General features: G+C 34.1%; 1 protein-coding gene and 1 non-coding gene across 3 annotated transcripts; one reads left to right on the top strand and one right to left on the bottom strand.

Annotated features, from left to right (window-relative positions):
• The first annotated feature begins 10,120 nt into the window (after nucleotides 1-10,120).
• Nucleotides 10,121-10,245, top strand: LOC125494056 (U6atac minor spliceosomal RNA). Its single transcript, XR_007270440.1, has one exon. It is a non-coding gene; the product is annotated as a U6atac minor spliceosomal RNA (small nuclear RNA).
• Nucleotides 10,246-10,933: 688 nt separating this feature from the next.
• Nucleotides 10,934-18,415, bottom strand: LOC104883893 (mitogen-activated protein kinase kinase kinase NPK1). Of its 2 annotated transcripts, XM_010668461.4 has the most exons (17): nucleotides 17,810-18,415; nucleotides 17,570-17,614; nucleotides 17,273-17,338; nucleotides 17,089-17,199; nucleotides 16,895-16,975; nucleotides 16,692-16,769; nucleotides 16,491-16,573; nucleotides 15,891-15,969; nucleotides 15,692-15,792; nucleotides 15,524-15,563; nucleotides 15,211-15,267; nucleotides 15,090-15,136; nucleotides 14,764-14,989; nucleotides 14,438-14,671; nucleotides 14,041-14,324; nucleotides 13,897-13,964; nucleotides 10,934-11,468 (listed from the first exon to the last, which is right to left on the bottom strand). In XM_010668461.4, the coding sequence occupies exons 1-17, from the start codon at nucleotides 18,149-18,151 to the stop codon at nucleotides 11,359-11,361; spliced, it is 2,052 nt and encodes a 683-aa protein (XP_010666763.1). In that variant the 5' UTR covers nucleotides 18,152-18,415; the 3' UTR covers nucleotides 10,934-11,358. The 2 variants fall into 2 exon arrangements, with proteins under 2 accessions (XP_010666763.1, XP_057249673.1); XM_057393690.1 differs by having other exon boundaries at nucleotides 10,934-13,964; nucleotides 14,764-14,986.
• Between the last annotated feature and the right edge of the window lie 215 nt (nucleotides 18,416-18,630).

Here is an 18,630-nt window from a genome sequence, read left to right as displayed (position 1 = left end):
TCACTCTTTTTCTCCCTTTTTCTTTTCTTCTTCCTCAAGTTTCCATTAAAGACTATGTTTTTATGCTTTCTTTTGATGTTAATTATAATTATTAGTTTTAATTTACTGTTTTAATAAGTAATCTTGATTCATATATATTTCATATTACAAGAATAAAAATTCAAATTTATTTATTTTGATTAGATTGAAGTTTTAATCATTAAAGCATGAATTTTTTAGGGTTTTTAATTACTAGAAAACCATAGTAGCATATTAGATACTATGAGATTGATTTAGATTATGATTTTAAACATGTTTATATATGTTTAAACAAGGTTTATTGATTTTTAAAGTTGCTGGAATTTCATAAAGGTTTTATTAATGGAGTTTTAATTATTAGTATGGTAGTACTATGCTCGGAATTAAAAGTAATTGAAGTTTTGATATTAAAATCAGCTTTTGAACGTATTTAAAGGGGGTTTTAAATAATTTAGAGTTGCTATAAATTTTATTTAAGAGTATTAATTTCGGTTATATTGGTTTCTAGGCGGAGAATATTTCGTAGGGAACTTTTAGGGAGTTAAAAGTGGCCTACAGGCTAGTTTACACGAGGTACGTACATAATTGTGTGCTATGTGATTAGTATCATGTTTAAGAGATTTTTAGTATCATGTATAGGAACTCATTATGTTCATATATATATGATTTCTAGTATTTGATTGTTACATGTTTTATGCCTGTGTGCAAGCATGTGATTTGAGATTTATTATGAATACTAGATTGTATGTTTGTATGAAATAATTGATACAAGCACGAAAAGAAAGTTTATTTATTGATTCGCATGAGGAGTTGATATACGTTATAGAGATTGAATCATGTTATTCATGTATCCTGGCAAGTATTATTTTTATTATCTTATGAGGACTGTGGGCCTTATTTGGTAAGTTTGAGTTATGGCTATATAAAGGTAAGTTGGATTATTGGCTAGGTTCAACATATAAAATGGATTGGATTAAAGGAAGTAATTTTGGATTGTAAATTGTGATCACTTATCAAATCCTAAGATAAAAGAAGTTCATTGTGATTATTTGATTATTTCCGTGTTGCTTGTATGTGTGTGTCATAACAAGTAATAATTGGTAATTAACGTAAAGTGTGACGAGAATAGTTGTAGACTTTAGACTGGTGCACGTCTAGAGTTGGACATTTGGAGTTGGGCTTATGGTGTGCCATAGCTTTTTCTAGGATGGATCGATCCCCATTCCTCTTTTAGTTCAAAGGTTCCTCGATATCACATGTCATTCGGGAATATGGAGTCATGACCGTATTTCGTCTTCATAATGAAGGCTGGTTGGTAGGACAACTCAGGGTCCAATAACTATTCCATTTGAAGTAATAAAAAGATGTTTAGAGTTTAGTTCAGTAAAAGTTGTCTGCAGAATGTTATATGATTATATGATTATTTATCCCTGCACGTTATCAGTAGTATCATGTTAGGAATGCTTATGTTTTAGTATGTAGTACTCAGCTTTGCTGATTACATGCTTTGTTTGTATGTGTGATCATGGCTTTGCCTTATTGATCCTGTGATGATCCTTTATGGTGAGCAGATTCAATATAGCATTGACATTACAGGTTCGCAGATGTGCATCATTGTGAATGTGGAATGGAGAGAATGTGTAACTAGTATAGTTTATTTTCTGCATTGTTAAGAACATATTTTATTTCAATTTGTTTGAGTTATTTAATTTGGTTTGTTTAAAACCTAAACACTTGTTTATTTACTTATTGAGTTTTAATAAAGTTAAAGTTTAGTAAGTTGTTTTCCGCTGCAAAGTTCTGAATAAGTCAATACATTATCACACGGGCTATAATACTTGGGTAATTCTCTAAGTTTTATATTATAATGGTATTTCTGAAAAGAGAGAATTATCGGGGTGTTACACCCCCCCCCCCTTCCCCATGCAAACCCTTCCCTTGCTGCCCTACCCATGTCACCCCCTCCCCCTATTGTCCCACACAAGCTGCCACCTTGCAAACCCCCTCCCCCTTGCTCCCACCCTCCCACAGACCCCCCCCCCTCCCCTTGCATACCACCCTCCATTTGCTGCCCCAACCCTGCCACCCCCCTCCCCTTGCTGCCCTCCCCTCTTAGCACACTCGCTCTTATTTACTTGCACAATCCCCCCTTCCTTGCACAACCCACCTTAATTTGTTATTTTTAGAAACTAACACTACTTATTTTTATATAATCTATGTAAATGGGGCTCAAGCAAAAAGCGGTTAGCAGCAAGTTCACTCCCGAAGCCAACAAAGATGCTCTTTACGAGTCTTTAGGGAAGGACCACAATAGACGTTTGAGAGGTTTTGGTGGTATTCGTCTCGGTGTGACAAAAGCCTACAGTAAAGATTTTTCCACCTGCAAAAAGTCGTGCTCTAATGTTTCCGCACCACATGATATGGAAGCTATGGCACAAGCTCTTCGAGAGAAGCTTACGGAGGAAATTACAGAGAAGATGACGGAGAAACTCACGGAAAGCTTCAATGTTGTCCCGTATGAGTATGGTTTACTGGCGATACGTCAACTTAAACTGGATCGTCCTTTGGAGGACAAAGCTAGCCATCCTGACACACAAAAATCAGCACCATCTATACTTGAGTTAGAGTTAACTACTATTCTTCTCATAACTTCCAAAAGTAATTAATTATATAAAATAACCTCAATTCATATACTTTTGAAGGAAGAAACGTCTTGCCAGCTTTTACTAGATGTAAAAGATGAGGGTTTGATTGTGGTGGCTGAAGGAAATACATAACAACGAAGTGAACGAGCAACATTCCATCATCAGCCTGTGGACAATGATCAGTTGGCGGATAGTATAGTCTCCATCACTCCTGGTTACTAAGACTTTGCTCTCCCATTGCCTAACCCGTCGACGGATACAAATGTATTGACCGACGATCGTGGTGGTTATGTGTTGTGGCCATCGGCATGGGTGAGGTTTTCAGACGAGGTAAAATGAAGCAACTAAAGTTTTCATCCATATTGATCTATTTAATTCATATCTATTAAGTATTAACTAAGTAAGCTGAATGTTTTTCCATTTCAATCAATAGGTTTTGAAGAGAATAAAGAAGCCCAAGGAAAGCAAGGCGAACTCACCTCCTCTAGAAAAGGCGAAGGAAAGGAGGGTTCAAGCAAGCCAAAGAAGGCGATTTCGGGGAAAGGAACGTAAGTCTTCAAAGGTTCAAGTCGCCAACAAAACCCTCCTAACGATACTTGGATTGAGTCATCAAAGATTTAATGTATCACTAAGGCATGCTCATGGCTACATGCAAATATGTGTGATATGTTAGATGATACACCAGTGGAGGTTAAGTTGGGTACCACGGAATTCAACTACCACGAGGAAGCATCGACATGGGTGTCCAAGGATGATGTGAAGGAGTTCCTTTGCGGAGAGATGTTGAATGTTTCATTTATTCAAGCTATCATGAGGTATAGCATTTGTAGTAATGAAATATATGAACTTTCTTTGCAATATCTAATAATATATCTATGTTATGTATATGGTTGTGCATTGAATTGAAGATTACTCCAAGAGTCTCCTAGTGGATGCGATCGGTTTGGGTGGTTATGTTTAAATTTCGTCCGAGCTGACAATTTTTGTAAAACACAACTGAGGTTAAGGAGTATATTTGGCTATGTCTCCAAACAGTTAAACGTGCACAACATAAGTTCATATATTTCCCCTTGTTTTGAAGAGTATAGTTCTTAACCTTTGTATCCATTTTTACCACTTAATAATTATCATACAATACAAATACTCACATGATTGCTTGCTAACTTTATTTTGTGATTTTAGTGCCCATTGCTCGCTTCTTGTGATTTATCCTTCAAAGAACACAGTATATCAGTTTGATTCTTCAGCTCAAGATCCACCACGATCCTTACTCCTCAAATCATGCATAAATAGGTATTTTTGCTACTTAATTAAAATGCTTATTATTATTAGCATAACACGTTTCACTAATTTCTTCCTTTGTACACTTCTCACATGAAATTAACATAACTATAGTTGTTTGAAAAAGGTTGAGAGAACAGGAAAAGTTCCTCAATAGAAAACAATAAAGGTAATTCATATTATTTTTCTATTTCTTTCTTTTACAAAAAACAATGTATGTTTCTTACATGATTTTTTTATGTAATTCTATGATTAGTGTGCTCAAAAACCCGGGGGAACCGAGTGTGGCTACTATGTGTTAAGATTCATGTTCGATATAGCCTCAAGTTGCAAGGAAGTCGGGGATATTGAGAAGGTATTATATATAACAATCCATTTTCGCCTTTTCGGACCTATTTTGGCCTTTCAAGTTCGATTTACTTATCTTTCCACGTTTAGATACATGTTAGGACATATATAGTACTAATAGCAACATATATAACCATTAGAGTCAAGAAAAACCATTTATCATGCTTTGAAACCCACTTTGGGTAAACAAAGGTCATTTAGGGCCGATATTAGATTTTCATGTTCGTTCTCCTTAATTCCCGCATTTACTCACGTACTAGAACATGTATAGCTATAATAACAACATATTGAACCATTAGAGTCAAGTAAAGTCCACTCATAAGCTCTCAATCAGTTTTGGGTAGATAAATGTGATTTTAGGTAAATAAAGGTCTTTTCAGGCCTATTTTGGCCTTTCAAGTTCAATTTACAAAATTCTCCATATTTAGCCACATGTTAAGACATATAGAGTACTAATAGCAATATATATAACTATAAGAGTCAAGAAAAACCATTTCTCATGCTTTGAAACCCAATTTGGGTAAATGAAGGTCATTTAGGGCCGATATTAGACTTTCATGTTCATTTTCCTTAATTCCCGCATTTAGTCACATGTTAGGACATACTACCTCTGTTTCAAATTAATTGTTACACTTACACTTTTCACGCATGCCAATGCAAAACTTTGAGGACATATATCTTTAGTTTTGTATTTGTAAAAAATATAAAAAGTACATATTAATAAAATACATAGTAATACGAATCTAATAAGATCCCACATGACTATGTTTTTATTCACGTATAAATCACAAACAAGGGTCAAAGTGCAATTTGTGAATAGTGTAAAATGTCAAAGTGTAACAATTAATTTGAAACGGAGGTAGTATATAGTACTAATAGCAACATATATAACCATTAGAGTCAATAAAAATCATTTCTCATGCTTTGAAACCCAATTTGGGTAAATTGAGGTCATTTAGGGCCGATATTAGATTTTCATGTTCATTCTCCTTAATTCCCGCATTTAGTCACATGTTAGAACATGTAAAGCAATAATAACAACATATTTAACCATTAGAGTCGATCAATTAAAGTCCATTCATGTGCTCTCAATCCATTTTGGGTAGATAAATGTCATTTTGGGTAAATGAAGGTCTTTTCGGGCCTATTTTGGCCTTTTAAGTTCAATTTACATAGTTCTCCACATTTAGCCACATGTTAGGACATATATAGTACTAATTGCATCATATATACCCATTAGAGTCAAGAAAAACCATTTATTATGCTTTGAAGCCCAGTTTGGGTAAATGAAGGTCATTTAGGGCCAATATTAGTTTTTCATGTTCATTTTCCTTAATTCCCGTATTTAGTCACATGTTAGGACATATATAGTACTAATAGAAATATATATAACCACTATTTTTGAAGCCCGTGCGTTGCACGGGTTATTGTTTATTTTATTTTTGCAAACTTTTTGTTAACATTGTTGATTTTTTATTGATGTGACATGAGATTTTTCAACACAATTGTTATATAATTTCTCCATTCTTTTCTATTGCAACATTACCACTTTGAGTAGTTTCATCTATATGAATCACTTTAATTTTGGGAAAAAAAGAAATTATAGTTGACAACATCACCTTTACACTATGTCAATAAAACCATCATTAATTACTCAAATTACCTCATAAAGTTGCGTTTACTTTATTAAGGATTAACTTATCCCCTACTCTACTTTAACCCTCTATGTTAGACTATCCTTTTTTTTCTTGCAAACCATGCCCAAACTCATTGCAGTAGAAAAGGACAAAAAGAGTAGTTGTCGTTATACTTTAATTTCTAGATTTGTTATTATAATATATAAATTTTATATTTTAATGTTCAGTTGAATATTATAGCTAAGTCTATTATTTTATAGTATCCTGATAATTGCTATGACTAACAATAGCTAACACATTTCTAACATGAAAAATACCAGAATGATACTTTAAGAAAGTTAGAGGGCACAAATTTAATACATACAGGATAAAAAGAATAGAGAAAAAAAATATGAGTGTCATCCACAACTTCAACCTTTTATAATTAGCACATAAACACTAACGCATAGAGTAGAAGATGGGAAAGCAAAAAAGAATATCATAATGATGGTATCATGAATAAATTAAATTAAATATAAAACTAACCTCTATTAATAATCAAATATACTTTTTAAGAGAAAAAATATATTTATCAATCATGATTATATCAAGACTTATCAAACTTCCCCTTTTTTATGATTTGCGACCTCAAATAGTCTAGAAACTCAAACCTTGATTTCCCAATTAGTTTTAGTAGAATTAAGTTTATTGAGAAAAGAATAAGATCTAACATATAGATATATGTAAAATAAAACATAAATAATTATTTATACAACAAATATTCTAAGAATAAAATAATTAGTCAATTGCATAACACCTCTGCAATGTCGTTGACAAACTTTCATTTGATTTTTCAAGTAATATCATCATGGTATGCTATAGGTTCAAAACTATATTTTTTATTTTTTATCTTTATATAACTCAATTTTTAAAAGTATGATTTTGAAAAGTGTAATTGTTATTGTTACATATAATACGTTGTTTTTATAGTTAATTTTATATGTATTTAAAAAAAATATGTTATCGTTCATCTAAATAAATATATTTTCATAAGTTCTAAAGTTATATTGTATATGAAACTTATTTCGAAACATATTTCAAACACTCTAGATGTTAAAAAAAAAATATTGCGAATTATGTAGCAAAAGCTATATTCCATTTAGATAGTTGAATATTTAGGTTGTTTATTCAAGATCAAAGTGTAATCTTCACTTATTAAAAACACATTATATGTATTTAGATCTATGTTAAACACTACTTATTTAAAGAAAAAATTAAAATTAATAAGAACGGCATGTCATGCTTAGGTGGAACTCTCTATAATATTTTAAGGTTGTTTTTGTAAAGTCATACTTTAATTTTTTCATCATATCGCTAAAGATTATAATTTTTGTTGTAACAACAAAATTTCCTTAAAATTTTTTGTTGGAATACTAAATTGTTTTGGTTCAGTTGAGTTAAACGGCGTGTTTGGATCCTCTACAATTCTAAAACAAACTCTACAATGTAGAGTTTGAACAATATCAACCATTGAATTAAAAATCGATATCTCATATATTATCTTTCCAAAACCCACTCAATTTTTCTCATCAAATCCACCCCCTTATTTTCCACCTTTCACCAATACACGCTCTTGATTTTAAAATGTATGGTTCATATACAACTCTACCTTGTAGAATTTTATTAAAACTCTAGAGGATCCGGACTCATAAGACTAAGGTTTTGAAAGATAACATGTTTAATCATGTAAGTTGAACCTATGATAAACTGCTATAGTCACATACAATACACTATAGTTATATTCCCTCCGTTCCTAAAGATCTTCCTTGTTACTGTTACTACAGATACCAATGAGAATCAATTTGTGTGGGGTATGGGGTGGGTAAAGTAGGAGAGAGAAAGCGGTTATGATAAATAAACAAATAAAAAGGGGTTAAAGTAGAAGAGAGAAAGGGTGTCAAATTGAATTAATAATATAATGGTGGATCATATGATAGGGACATGGAGGGTAAAAAGGGGAAGAAATTCCAAATAAGGAATAAAGTACAAGAGGAAAGATCTTTTAAAAACGCACTCAAACGGAAAGAGGGAATATCTTTAGAAAACGGGGGGAGTAACTGTTATTATATTATCTAAAAAAATATTAAATAATTCCTTATCATTCATCTAGTTAAATATATTTTTATAAGTTGTAAAACTATATTGTAATTGTGTCTTATTTTGAAGTATATTTCAAGCACTATCAAATGGTGAAAATTATAATGTTTTGAATTAGGTAGCAAAAGTTATATTCAATTTATATAATATAATAATTTAGGTTGTTTATTCAGACCGAAACTCTAATTTCTCGTTATCCAAAACAACTTTTATGTATTTAAATATATGTAGAATCTATTTTTTAAAATATCTAACATAAAAATTAATGACATTACAATCCTTCATGGCGCTCTCTATTTCATAAGTTGTAGAACTATATTGTAAATTGATCTTATTTCAGAGCATATTTCGAGCACTATTCTATGGAACAAATTATAATCTTCTAACTTACGTAGCAAAAGTTATACACACTTTATATAATATAATAATTTAGGTTGTTCATGCAAAATCAAACTCTAATTTTAGCTTATTTAGAACTCCTTATATTTAAATTTATGTAGAACTCTATTTTTGTAAAAAATAAAAATATAATATGATGACATGGCAATCATACGTGGCGCGCTCTATGCTCTCTAAAAGTATTGTTTATTTTATTTTTGCAAATTTTTTGTTAATATTTGTTGATGTTTTATTGATGTGAAATGTGATTTTTCAACACAATTGTTATATAATTTCTCCATTCTTTTTTGTATTGCAGCAATTACAACTTTGAGTAGTTTTATCTATTCGAATCACTTCATTTTTGGGAAAAAAAAGCAATTATAGTTGACAATATCGCCCTTACTTTTTGTTTATAAAACCATCACTAATTACTCAAATTGCCTCTTAAAGTTGTGTTTACTTGATTAAGAATTTACATATCCCCAATTATAATTATTTATACAAGAAATATTCTAAGAATAAAATAATTAGTTAATTGCATAATATAACTCAAGTTAAATATAGGCTTAAAATTATATGTTTTAATTTTTTTTATCTTTATATAACTCAATTTTTAAAAGTATGATTTTGAAAAGCATAATTACTATTGTACATATAATACGCTATTTTTATAATTAATTTTATATACGTTATTGTTCATCTAAATAAATATATTTTCATAAGTTGTAATGATATATTGTATATGGAACTTATTTCGAAACATATTTCAAACACTCTCGATGGTAAAAAAAAAAAAATCAAATATTGTGAATTATGAAGCAAAAGCTATATTAAATGTACATAGTTGAATAATTTAGGTTGTTTATTTAAAATTAGAGTGTAATTTCACATGGATTAACGATAGTTATGTCATTCTTCCATGCTAAGCTTGGTTATAGTGTAGAAGTTGTAACAAGTAAAAGATTAATGAATGAAAGAAAAAGATGGATTAAGTTATGCATTGATGTTAATGTGGTTATTTTGATGTGATATGGTCATGAATGTTGTGAACATGATGATTACATGAGAGTCGTAGACACCAAAGCATGTGTTAAGAATGTTTTATGGGTTAGTACTCAGCGTTGTGCTGATATGTGTCAAATGTTTTGTTTTGTCACTAGTGTGGCCTTTCACTTGGTGGGTGGCAGTGTTATAATGGTTTCAGGTTGAAGTTATGGAGCATCTTTTCCAATGTAGAAGCATACACGTGCTAAGAGTTCAACTATGTTGATTTTATGTTTCTTTTGAGGCGAGGACGTTCCACTTGTATTAGATAATAATTAATGAGTTAGTTTTATTTCTAGTGTTGGATGAGCAAATATTGCTCTTGTTTCACTTTAGCTGTACTCCGCGGAAGCGTTGAGTTAAGGATTTGGGAATGTTTTATTTGTAACAGGTTTTTCAAGCATTTTTCCCATTTTGGGTTGTCTAATTTACAAAGGAGACTCTGCCGAAATTTCTAGAGAATATTGGTCTATTATTAAAGTGTTTCTTTAAAGAGTGACAAATCTAAGTAATGTCCATGTAAGTTAATGTCAAATGTTGTCTTGTATTTTTCCTTAGCGGAAAGTACGGCTGTAACGCGCCGACTAAGTAAAGGTTTTGCGCTGCTAATTCTGATTAGTTACCTTACTAAAGATGTATGAACGTCGGGGCGTTACATCTCCCATGACAGGGAAGAAAACGGTGTTGGAGCTTTCATGTTACCACACATCCAGTTAAGGCTAGCCACCTATTGGTGGATCTTATTGCCCAATTTTTCCCCATTAAAAAGAATAGTGTATGATGTCATTTTTCAAGCTATCTACCATTATTATGAGGTATGATTTTTAATTACACACAATAATTTCAATCATTATGCTTAAATTTTAGTTAAAGATGTTAGTATATACAAGAATCCAATTAATAGCACTAGCGGCCCGTTTGGTAGTTCGTCATAAATGGTGGTAATGAAAATGAATTTGTGTGTAAATTTGTGAAAAATATCATTGTCCATTCCCATGGTAATGCTAATTTATCCTAAAGTGTCCATTTTTCTTCTTGAATTTTCATTCCCATCCAATACCACCTTGTAGTGGTAATGAGTGGTAACGAAAATTGCTTCCCCTTGGAGACAAAAACACAAGTTTAGGGGTAAAATTGCTTGCCCATGGAGACTAAATACCTCCCCATGGAGATTTTAAGGGTGCTTCCATAATAAAATTACACTTAAAATTCATTCCCATTACCGCAATTTATTAATGGCTATCAGATTTGAATGGTACACAAACACTTTTATCCTTAAGATTAGTGATGGTGAGACATCGATGACAAGATGGAATCAGTATGATTTAATTTACCATCAGAATTGCCCAGAATATTGCACCCAAAAAAAAAAGTGTACCCCCGAACATGTCCCACCAAAAAACGGCAGGCCAAGTTCAGCCCTTAAACAATGAAAACCTGAAGTACAGGGAACTGGTTTGTCAGCTCTTGGTCATTATAAAGCAGACAAACAACCTCTGGAGCCCTTATACATCAACCGGTTATCAATCCCTTTATACATTGCTATAAAATCTTCATTATCGCCAAAGAAAAACTCATCACATTCTTAGAATTCAGCATAAAACTTACAAATCGCGCTTGAGCAGCAGAAATATGAAAACTACAAAGTACTGAATGAAGATGTGATTTGTCGGCCCTCTTCACACCCTCCAGAAGACTGGTACAATTGATCAACCTGCTATTCATGGTAACACTTCTAGGTGGCCGCTATATGGGAGTATTATTTAACACACAACTTTCTTTACCAAAAATACTGCTAGATACATTCGTGCTTTCCTGGCAAGCACGTCTTCCTCGAAGCATCTGACCAGAGACATAATAACATGTACTCATTTTGGCGGGGATGCAAACGGTAACCTATCCCTTTGTTGACTGGGAACCCGTTTATTTGGGGAAGATGTCTTCCCTCCTGCTTGCCGTAATCTTTCTGCGAGTCTCTCTGCAAAGGAGTTTCATATGGTCAGACATGTGAGGGGGAATTTGATAGATAAAAACTCAAGTGACTGGCTGTGCCACCTTACTGAATCACCCAGTTTTATATGGAAATTCTGGGATTCATTGCTAGAGATGCTTAAAAGTGATGCAAGTCTAATATTGGACATCTCCTAGTTTGAAAAAGTCTCCAGGCTGTTGAAAATTCAACGAACAGTAGATGAGATACCACATTGCACCGACAAAATGGAGCTTACATGAGTAGATTCCGCAAGATTGATTTACACATCAAATAGGTAGTTTACTTGCTTACTCAAGAGAGAGAGGATTGAACTATCCTAATGAGTTTAGCCTTCCCCTTTTTCTTTAAATGGGCATTAGCACGCAGCGAGCTTAAAAGAAAGTGAAGCCTTAAAGCTAGCTCGGGCATTCGTTCAAATCCTTCACTGGACTTGTTCCGTGGGCTGGGTCATCTGCAATCCCTTTCCCCCAGGAACAAAAAAAAACACACTCAGGGAAAACGCTCAACTTCTACACAAGTCGTTTGACTCATTCCTGCAACATTTTCAAGCTGCAAATGTTTGACAAGCGCATCTGCCAACCTATTACTTGGCCTGCGTTATAGTTGTAGGCATATATTCATTTAACAATTCATAAACGCAAAAAAGTCTCTAATTCCACAATATATGCACTGCAAAGTTCTTTACAAAGCCACAGATCAGTAGCATCTGAGCACCAGCAATGAAATGTCAACTTGATACAATATATTAGGGGGACTTTTTTGATATAAAATAACAAAAAAAATGTTATATTTGTCCGAAGATAATGCCACTACAGCAGCATCTATGTGTGATAACCTATTATCATCTTTCTTCTCAAGTGTCAGTTTAGTACATACTACTGTTCTTTCTGTGGTTATAGCAATGGAGTTTGTGGAGGCAACTTATTCAATTGTGAATTTCCCGATCATCTCTGGCAAAGCTTGCTTTCTTTTTGGAAGAGAACTACACTGGTGGATAATGAATATAAACCGAAATAATCTAGTAGCAGACTTCCAAAGGTTACTCTCAGTCTCTCACTGATACCACCTACGAAACCAGGCGTGAAAGGAACTTGAGAAAGTTGCAAGAATCAAATAGATATTTCCCGAGATTGTGTTTAGAGAGGTCTGATTTTTGATAAGTGGTAGAGTTTACTTCAATTTTTGATGAGGAAAGTGCTAAAGTATTCTGTGTAAGAGAAATGCCTTCTTTCATGACGTGACTGGATAAAAGCTAATTGTCATGCACCCTATGCTCTGTTTTCCACCTTGTAATTTCTTAAAGTTGCTGAGGGTGGTTTGTCCACAGTATGGCCTTGGAAGATGATTTATCTTTGAAGTAAGTTTTACCGTTCCCCACCAAAAAAAGTATAGCAGCTGAGCAACTGGCAAGCCTCTTAAAAAGTAACTTAAAAAGTAAAATATTCTGATTTCCCATCTCTAGTGTAATAACTGTTCGTTTACAAAATGAGAACACTAGAACACAAGGAAAAGCTTTTCAGAAGATGATCAAATTCCTTTTCTCCCACAATTTCACAAGCTACGAAGTGCAAACACCGTGATCCATATTGGCCTGGTCCAAAGTGAGCATATTCAGGCTGTGTTGTCAACATTTAAAAGAAATTCTGAAATTCCATATCTAGTTTCCTAATTGTTCTTTTTGAAAATGAAAACACTAATTATTCTTTTTGAAAATGAAAACACCATAACGCAAGGGAAGGCTTTTGAGAACAGGGTCGAATTCTTTCTCTCCATCCTTAATCCTTCCGTCACCCCCATTCTACCATCCACCCAGACCTCCAACAACCCACTGCTCATCAGCCACAATCACTTATTTGACCATGGAACATTCTTTGTCCCATTCCCAGAAGAAATTCAGAAAATATAATTTAGTTGTTGTCTAAATCCTTTGAATTTCAAAATCTATTTTTTCTCACAGGTGTGTATTCTAAACTCATTAAATTGTTCTCTAGAAGATATTTGCACTGCTTGAATTTGATAAAAGTTTCCTGAGAAACTCAAAACTGAACAAAATTGTAGGGGCTATTTCCCACAAGTGATGGTGAGATTAAATCAAACTAATGGCAAATGGAACATAAGAGTGAATTCTCTAAAAGATATTTAGATTTTAGACTGCTCAAATTTGATTAAAGTTACCTGAGAAACTTGAAACTGAACAAAATTGTAGGGGCTTTTTCCCACAAGTAATGGTCAGATCAAATCAAACTGATGGCAAAAGGAACATAAAAGTGAATAGCCTGCTTAAAATGCTAGAGTGCGAATTCTTAATAGCAGTCTGACATATAAGAAACGGCAACATATGAGATTTGAGATGTGAGGAAAACAACAAACTCAGATGTCAGTTACTAACTTAAAATGCAAATGTTATACTTGCCTCTTTCCATCTCCAGTTCTTTGTCGAGTTCTTCCTTCCATATCCTTTGCCTCTCAGAGAAGCTTGGACTGCGAATACATCCTTTGTTATCAAAACAGTCCAACAAAAATGAACAAAAACAAGAAACAAATGCCATTCACAAACCTTGAACTGTGTCCTTCTTTCTGTAGCTCTCTGATCTCAGGTAGCTCTTTTAAAGGTTGCTCTCTTGGACCATCCATATCCAGGACAGGTCTGCAGTGGCTCCCAGGACTCATATTCTTGGAAACATCAACAGCGGTAGACAGTCGTCTGCTGGGTACTGGTGCAGGTGACTTACTTTTGGAAGGTAGATTACTAGCAGCACCATCCATAGCCCCAAAAGCTTTTGGGGAGGCCACATTTATCGTATTATAGAACTCTTCTTGCAGTTTTTTGAGATCAAAAGCCTGAGTAGTTCAAGGAATAGGACAACAAAGCAATATTGTTGATGAGATTCAGAGTAATTACAATCTAGTAACCAATTACAGACAGAATATGATATTCCATAAACAATTTTTACCTTTTCATCCAAAAATGCCTGAATTTTTGACTCAGTAACTTCTTCATCATCATCCGCCAGTGCTTCATTTGGTGCTTCACTTGGGAATGTAAACTCAGTTTCTCCGTTGCAAGATGGTTCGGCAGTCCCACAATCTTCCTTAGGAAACAAGTCTGTGTTGCTTCTTCCAACCTCAGGGCTATCATCAAATTTACATGGCCAATCATCATTCGGCTCGCACATAGGATTGTAACTCTAGTTTTTTCAACGAATATGTCAGTAAATTCATTGCAATTTTGATACATAAATCTATCCATTTCATAGGATGAATATATAAACAATTTTACCTTACAAAAGTCATCTGCAGGCATCATAGAGTTTGATGTTGCTGATGCACTCAAGGCAAAGTCATCTTTATCATCTAGCATACACATGTCATCATCACTAGTGTTTGTTCCCCAAAGAGGAGTTATACCAGAGAATTTATCAGGGTAAACTGTTGAGCATCTCACACTGCCCATATTGCAAATATCTTTTAATCCGCCGCTTATTGACCTCATTACGTTGCTTCTGCTGCAGCATTAAAATGAAACCTTCAGACTCTCTATTATTATCACAATCAAAACGAAATATTATGGTTGGTTTGAGCAAAAAGAATTGCAGATCCAATTACATGCTCTTCTGATCTGTTGGAATTGCAGTTTGATTTCCGCTACTATCCTGAAGAGCCACAATAAGTTAGAGTAGGAAAAGGATAGAAAAGAAACCAAAATGCCTGTTCAGATCGGACTAACCATAACTGAACGACGATAAGGTTGAGATTCCCGATATTCTCCAGTGACAAACGGATGCTGCACAAACACAATCATAGTATGAGTATAATATTCAAGAGATAAAATCCTGCAAAATTCAAGGTGGCTCAGCTGTTCAAGAAGATAAAAAGAAATAGAAAATGCAATCTGATCCCAACGTATTTTCCAGAGGGAAAACCATTGACTAGCAATAGGTGAAGATGATACTGGAAATTTGGCCAAAGAGCACTGTTTTTCACAACTCCTTTTAAGAGGAAAAGGGATCGGAACGAACAGCTGAAAGTATGAGAAATACCTGTAGAAGTGCTGAGGCTGATGCCCTTAAGCATGGTTCCCTATCGCCAAAGTTCCAATAAGGGGGATGAGATACAGTAAAAAAAAATAAAGTGAGCAGCTTAAACATAAGAACGTGTTTTTCAAAAGGTTACATAGCAGAAAGTGTAACGAATGCAGAGAGTCTTACTTTTGTAAGCACTTGGACAAAAAATCCTTTGCGTCATCTGAAAGGTGTTCAGGAATAGGAGGATGAGACTTTGTAGTCCCTATATGGAATAGCGCTTGCACCTGAATAAAACATATACTAAAAGTGTAAATGAGGGGGGAAAATGCACAAAAAACTAATACATACAAAATGATCTGACCAAAATGCGAGGTAAACTTACCTCCTGATACTGGCACCAGGGAGGTTTTCCTGTGGCCATCTCAATGACCGTACAGCCAACACTCCATATATCAGCAGAGCTGAAGCATTAAACAGTAAAGATATGAGCTCCAAAGATGTCAAGTTAGGTGCAATTTTCTTTTTCAAAAACAATATAGTAGTTAGATATATACATATATATCCATCGAGGTTTAAGTATTAAACCATAGCACTAAATATCAATCCATCCCCATCAGATCCCTCGAAGTTTATCTAATTCTGATTTCTAAAGTATGCACGCACATGAAGGAGTTCAAAGAGAAGCTTAAGACGTCAAATCATGTAATCAATATCAAAAGAGGACTAAAGTAGTTCCAGAACTCACATACTGCTATATAAGCGCCTGTTGTCTTTTACATTATGGTGGTTAGCCCATTCATATTCTGAACAAGTTCAAATTCTTAGGCAACTATCTCAATTCTTTGACCTTGAACAAGATGGAATTTCTGAGTGGAAAGTGGAAGCTGAAGAAGAGTCATTCAAATTGCTTATCTAATATAAATTTCTTTAGGCCTAGTGAAGCTGAGAAAAATACAAATAGAGAAATCAATATAATTCTCACAAGTTATGTCCAGTCTGAAGAATAACTTCAGGCGCCATCCAATATGGTGTTCCCTTCATTGACTTTGCCCCAGTCATAGTAGCCTGTCAATGCAAAAAGTTCAAACCGAGTGACCAATAAATATGAGATCAGTCACCAGTTATATTGAAATAACATGAAAAAAGGACGAACAAAGAGGAAAGTAATGAAATAAGCAAGTACCAGCTCAACAACTTTCTTGGAAGCACCAAAATCTGCAAGTTTAATGCATCCTTTATTGTCAACAAGAATGTTTGCGCCCTGCACCAGAAATCGACATCCAAAGGTACAGAAGTAGTGAGAGGAATCAACACATATACTTATAAACAATCCACGTGAAGAGAGACATATGAGAGAGTAATGAATGTGTGGCATAAAAGCAATACCTTAATGTCCCTATGCATGATCCCATTCTTATGCAGGTATTCTAACCCTAGTAGCAATTGCTTAGTGTACATTCTTACGACCTGGTTAACATGATGGGAGAAACCGGTTACTATGACCTGAACAAGTGAACTCCTAATATTCTCAATACAAATATTTTAATATTCAGAAAATGACTAGCGAACAACTAACTTACCGACTCTGGAAATGATCCGAACTTGCCAAGAAGCGAGGAAATAGATCCACCCGGAACAAATTCCAACAAGATATTCAAAGCCTCATCCTCTCTTGCAGTCCCCAAATACCTCTAGTAAGAAGAATTAAGTTCAGAGTCTGACAACAAACCTAATTTTTATAACATGAAAGAACACAATACTTACAACTATATTTGTATGCGATAGATTCCTCAGAAGCTTCACTTCCTCCTCCAACTCCCGTACGTGAGCCTACTCTCATTTTAACACAAACATACCAAATTAACAAATTGAACACAGTAGTAGCATTTCAATAATCAAACTAATAATAATAAAAAAAACAAAAACAGAAACCAAAGAATCAATCAAGCGCCTCTGAACTCAACAATTCCGATTAAAAACAGGAAAGAATCACTAAATGAAGAAAGCTATATAAAACACAGATGCAGAGAAATGAATCAATAATTTGAATCGTTTCCAGACCTGAGCTTTCTCTCTGGAAGCACCACCACCTGAAGCAATCAAAACCTGCAAAAAATCCAAGCATTCAGTGTAAGTGAATTTTCATAGAGGATTTATCCGACACTAAATTGTGTAATTTTATTGCCATATATATAATCTCTATTATTCTACTGAATCACAAAATCTGAGAAACCCAATTTTCATCACAAATTCAATTAAAAAGAAAAAACAAAAAGAAAGAAAAAAGAAAAAAAAAAAGACCTGCTTAACAGCAAGGAGTTCACCAGAATCAAGGTTCATTCCCATATAAACCCTTCCGAAAGCGCCGCAACCAATTAACTCGCCTTTCCGCCATCGAATAGGCGGAGCTTCATCTTTAGAAGTAGGAATCGGCGGCATATTCTCCTTAGCAGGAGAGAAAGGGAGGGCTTTAGCGGGTGATTTCGTGGCGAAAATACCAATACGAGATTTACGGATGGAGGAACCAATTTTATCAACGAAACCACCGAATCCGACGTCGTTTTCTGGATTTGGGGAGGATGAAGATGAAGAGGATGTACGGAACACCAGAGATCGCCGAACTGATCCGAAGAGTTCTTGCATTTGAAATCCGACTGAGTTTGATGCTCTCTAGGGTTGAGGGTTGCAGGTTGCTAGTTGCTAGTTGCTGCTCCTACTTGAAAGGTGTTGAAGTTGATTATTAGTTCAACTTGAGTTTCATTTTAGGAGAGAGAAACTGAGAGAGATTTGATTTGAAGAGGGAAAAAGGTTCAGACTTCAGAGGGATCCATTTTCAAATATCCTCAACGTCATTATTTTCTTTCTTTCTGTTTTTTTTCTTTTCCTTTTTCTTTTTCTTTTTTTTTGGTTCACCTTCTTTTTTGTAAATTCAGAAATCACTAATATGGCACATGAACTTATGTTGGTTTTTCCTTTTTTTTTTTTTTTAAAGAATTCGAAAATAGCAATCATATTATATCTTTCAAAGCAAGGGAAATAACATCAACAAGAACATCATCCATCCAAATATGTTTGTCGATCTCGCAATGCTGGAGATGAGCCAACATATATATGAGCAACCT

Source organism: Beta vulgaris, chromosome 3 (assembly GCF_026745355.1).
Source record: "Beta vulgaris subsp. vulgaris cultivar EL10 chromosome 3, EL10.2, whole genome shotgun sequence".
Classification (NCBI taxonomy): domain Eukaryota; kingdom Viridiplantae; phylum Streptophyta; class Magnoliopsida; order Caryophyllales; family Amaranthaceae; genus Beta; species Beta vulgaris.
This window is presented reverse-complemented; position numbering and strand designations above follow the sequence as displayed.

What these genes read in the sequence shown, in the direction of transcription:
- LOC104883893 (XM_010668461.4), bottom strand. Translation starts at nt 18,151, where the DNA reads ATGCAAGAACTCTTCGGATCAGTTCGGCGATCTCTGGTGTTCCGTACA. An exon ending in CCAAGAAAGTTGTTGAGCTG is followed by an intron (nt 16,574 to 16,691) that starts GTACTTGCTTAT and finishes TTGCATTGACAG; the next exon opens with GCTACTATGACTGGGGCAAA. An exon ending in CTTCAGACTGGACATAACTT is followed by an intron (nt 15,970 to 16,490) that starts GTGAGAATTATA and finishes TTAATGCTTCAG; the next exon opens with CTCTGCTGATATATGGAGTG.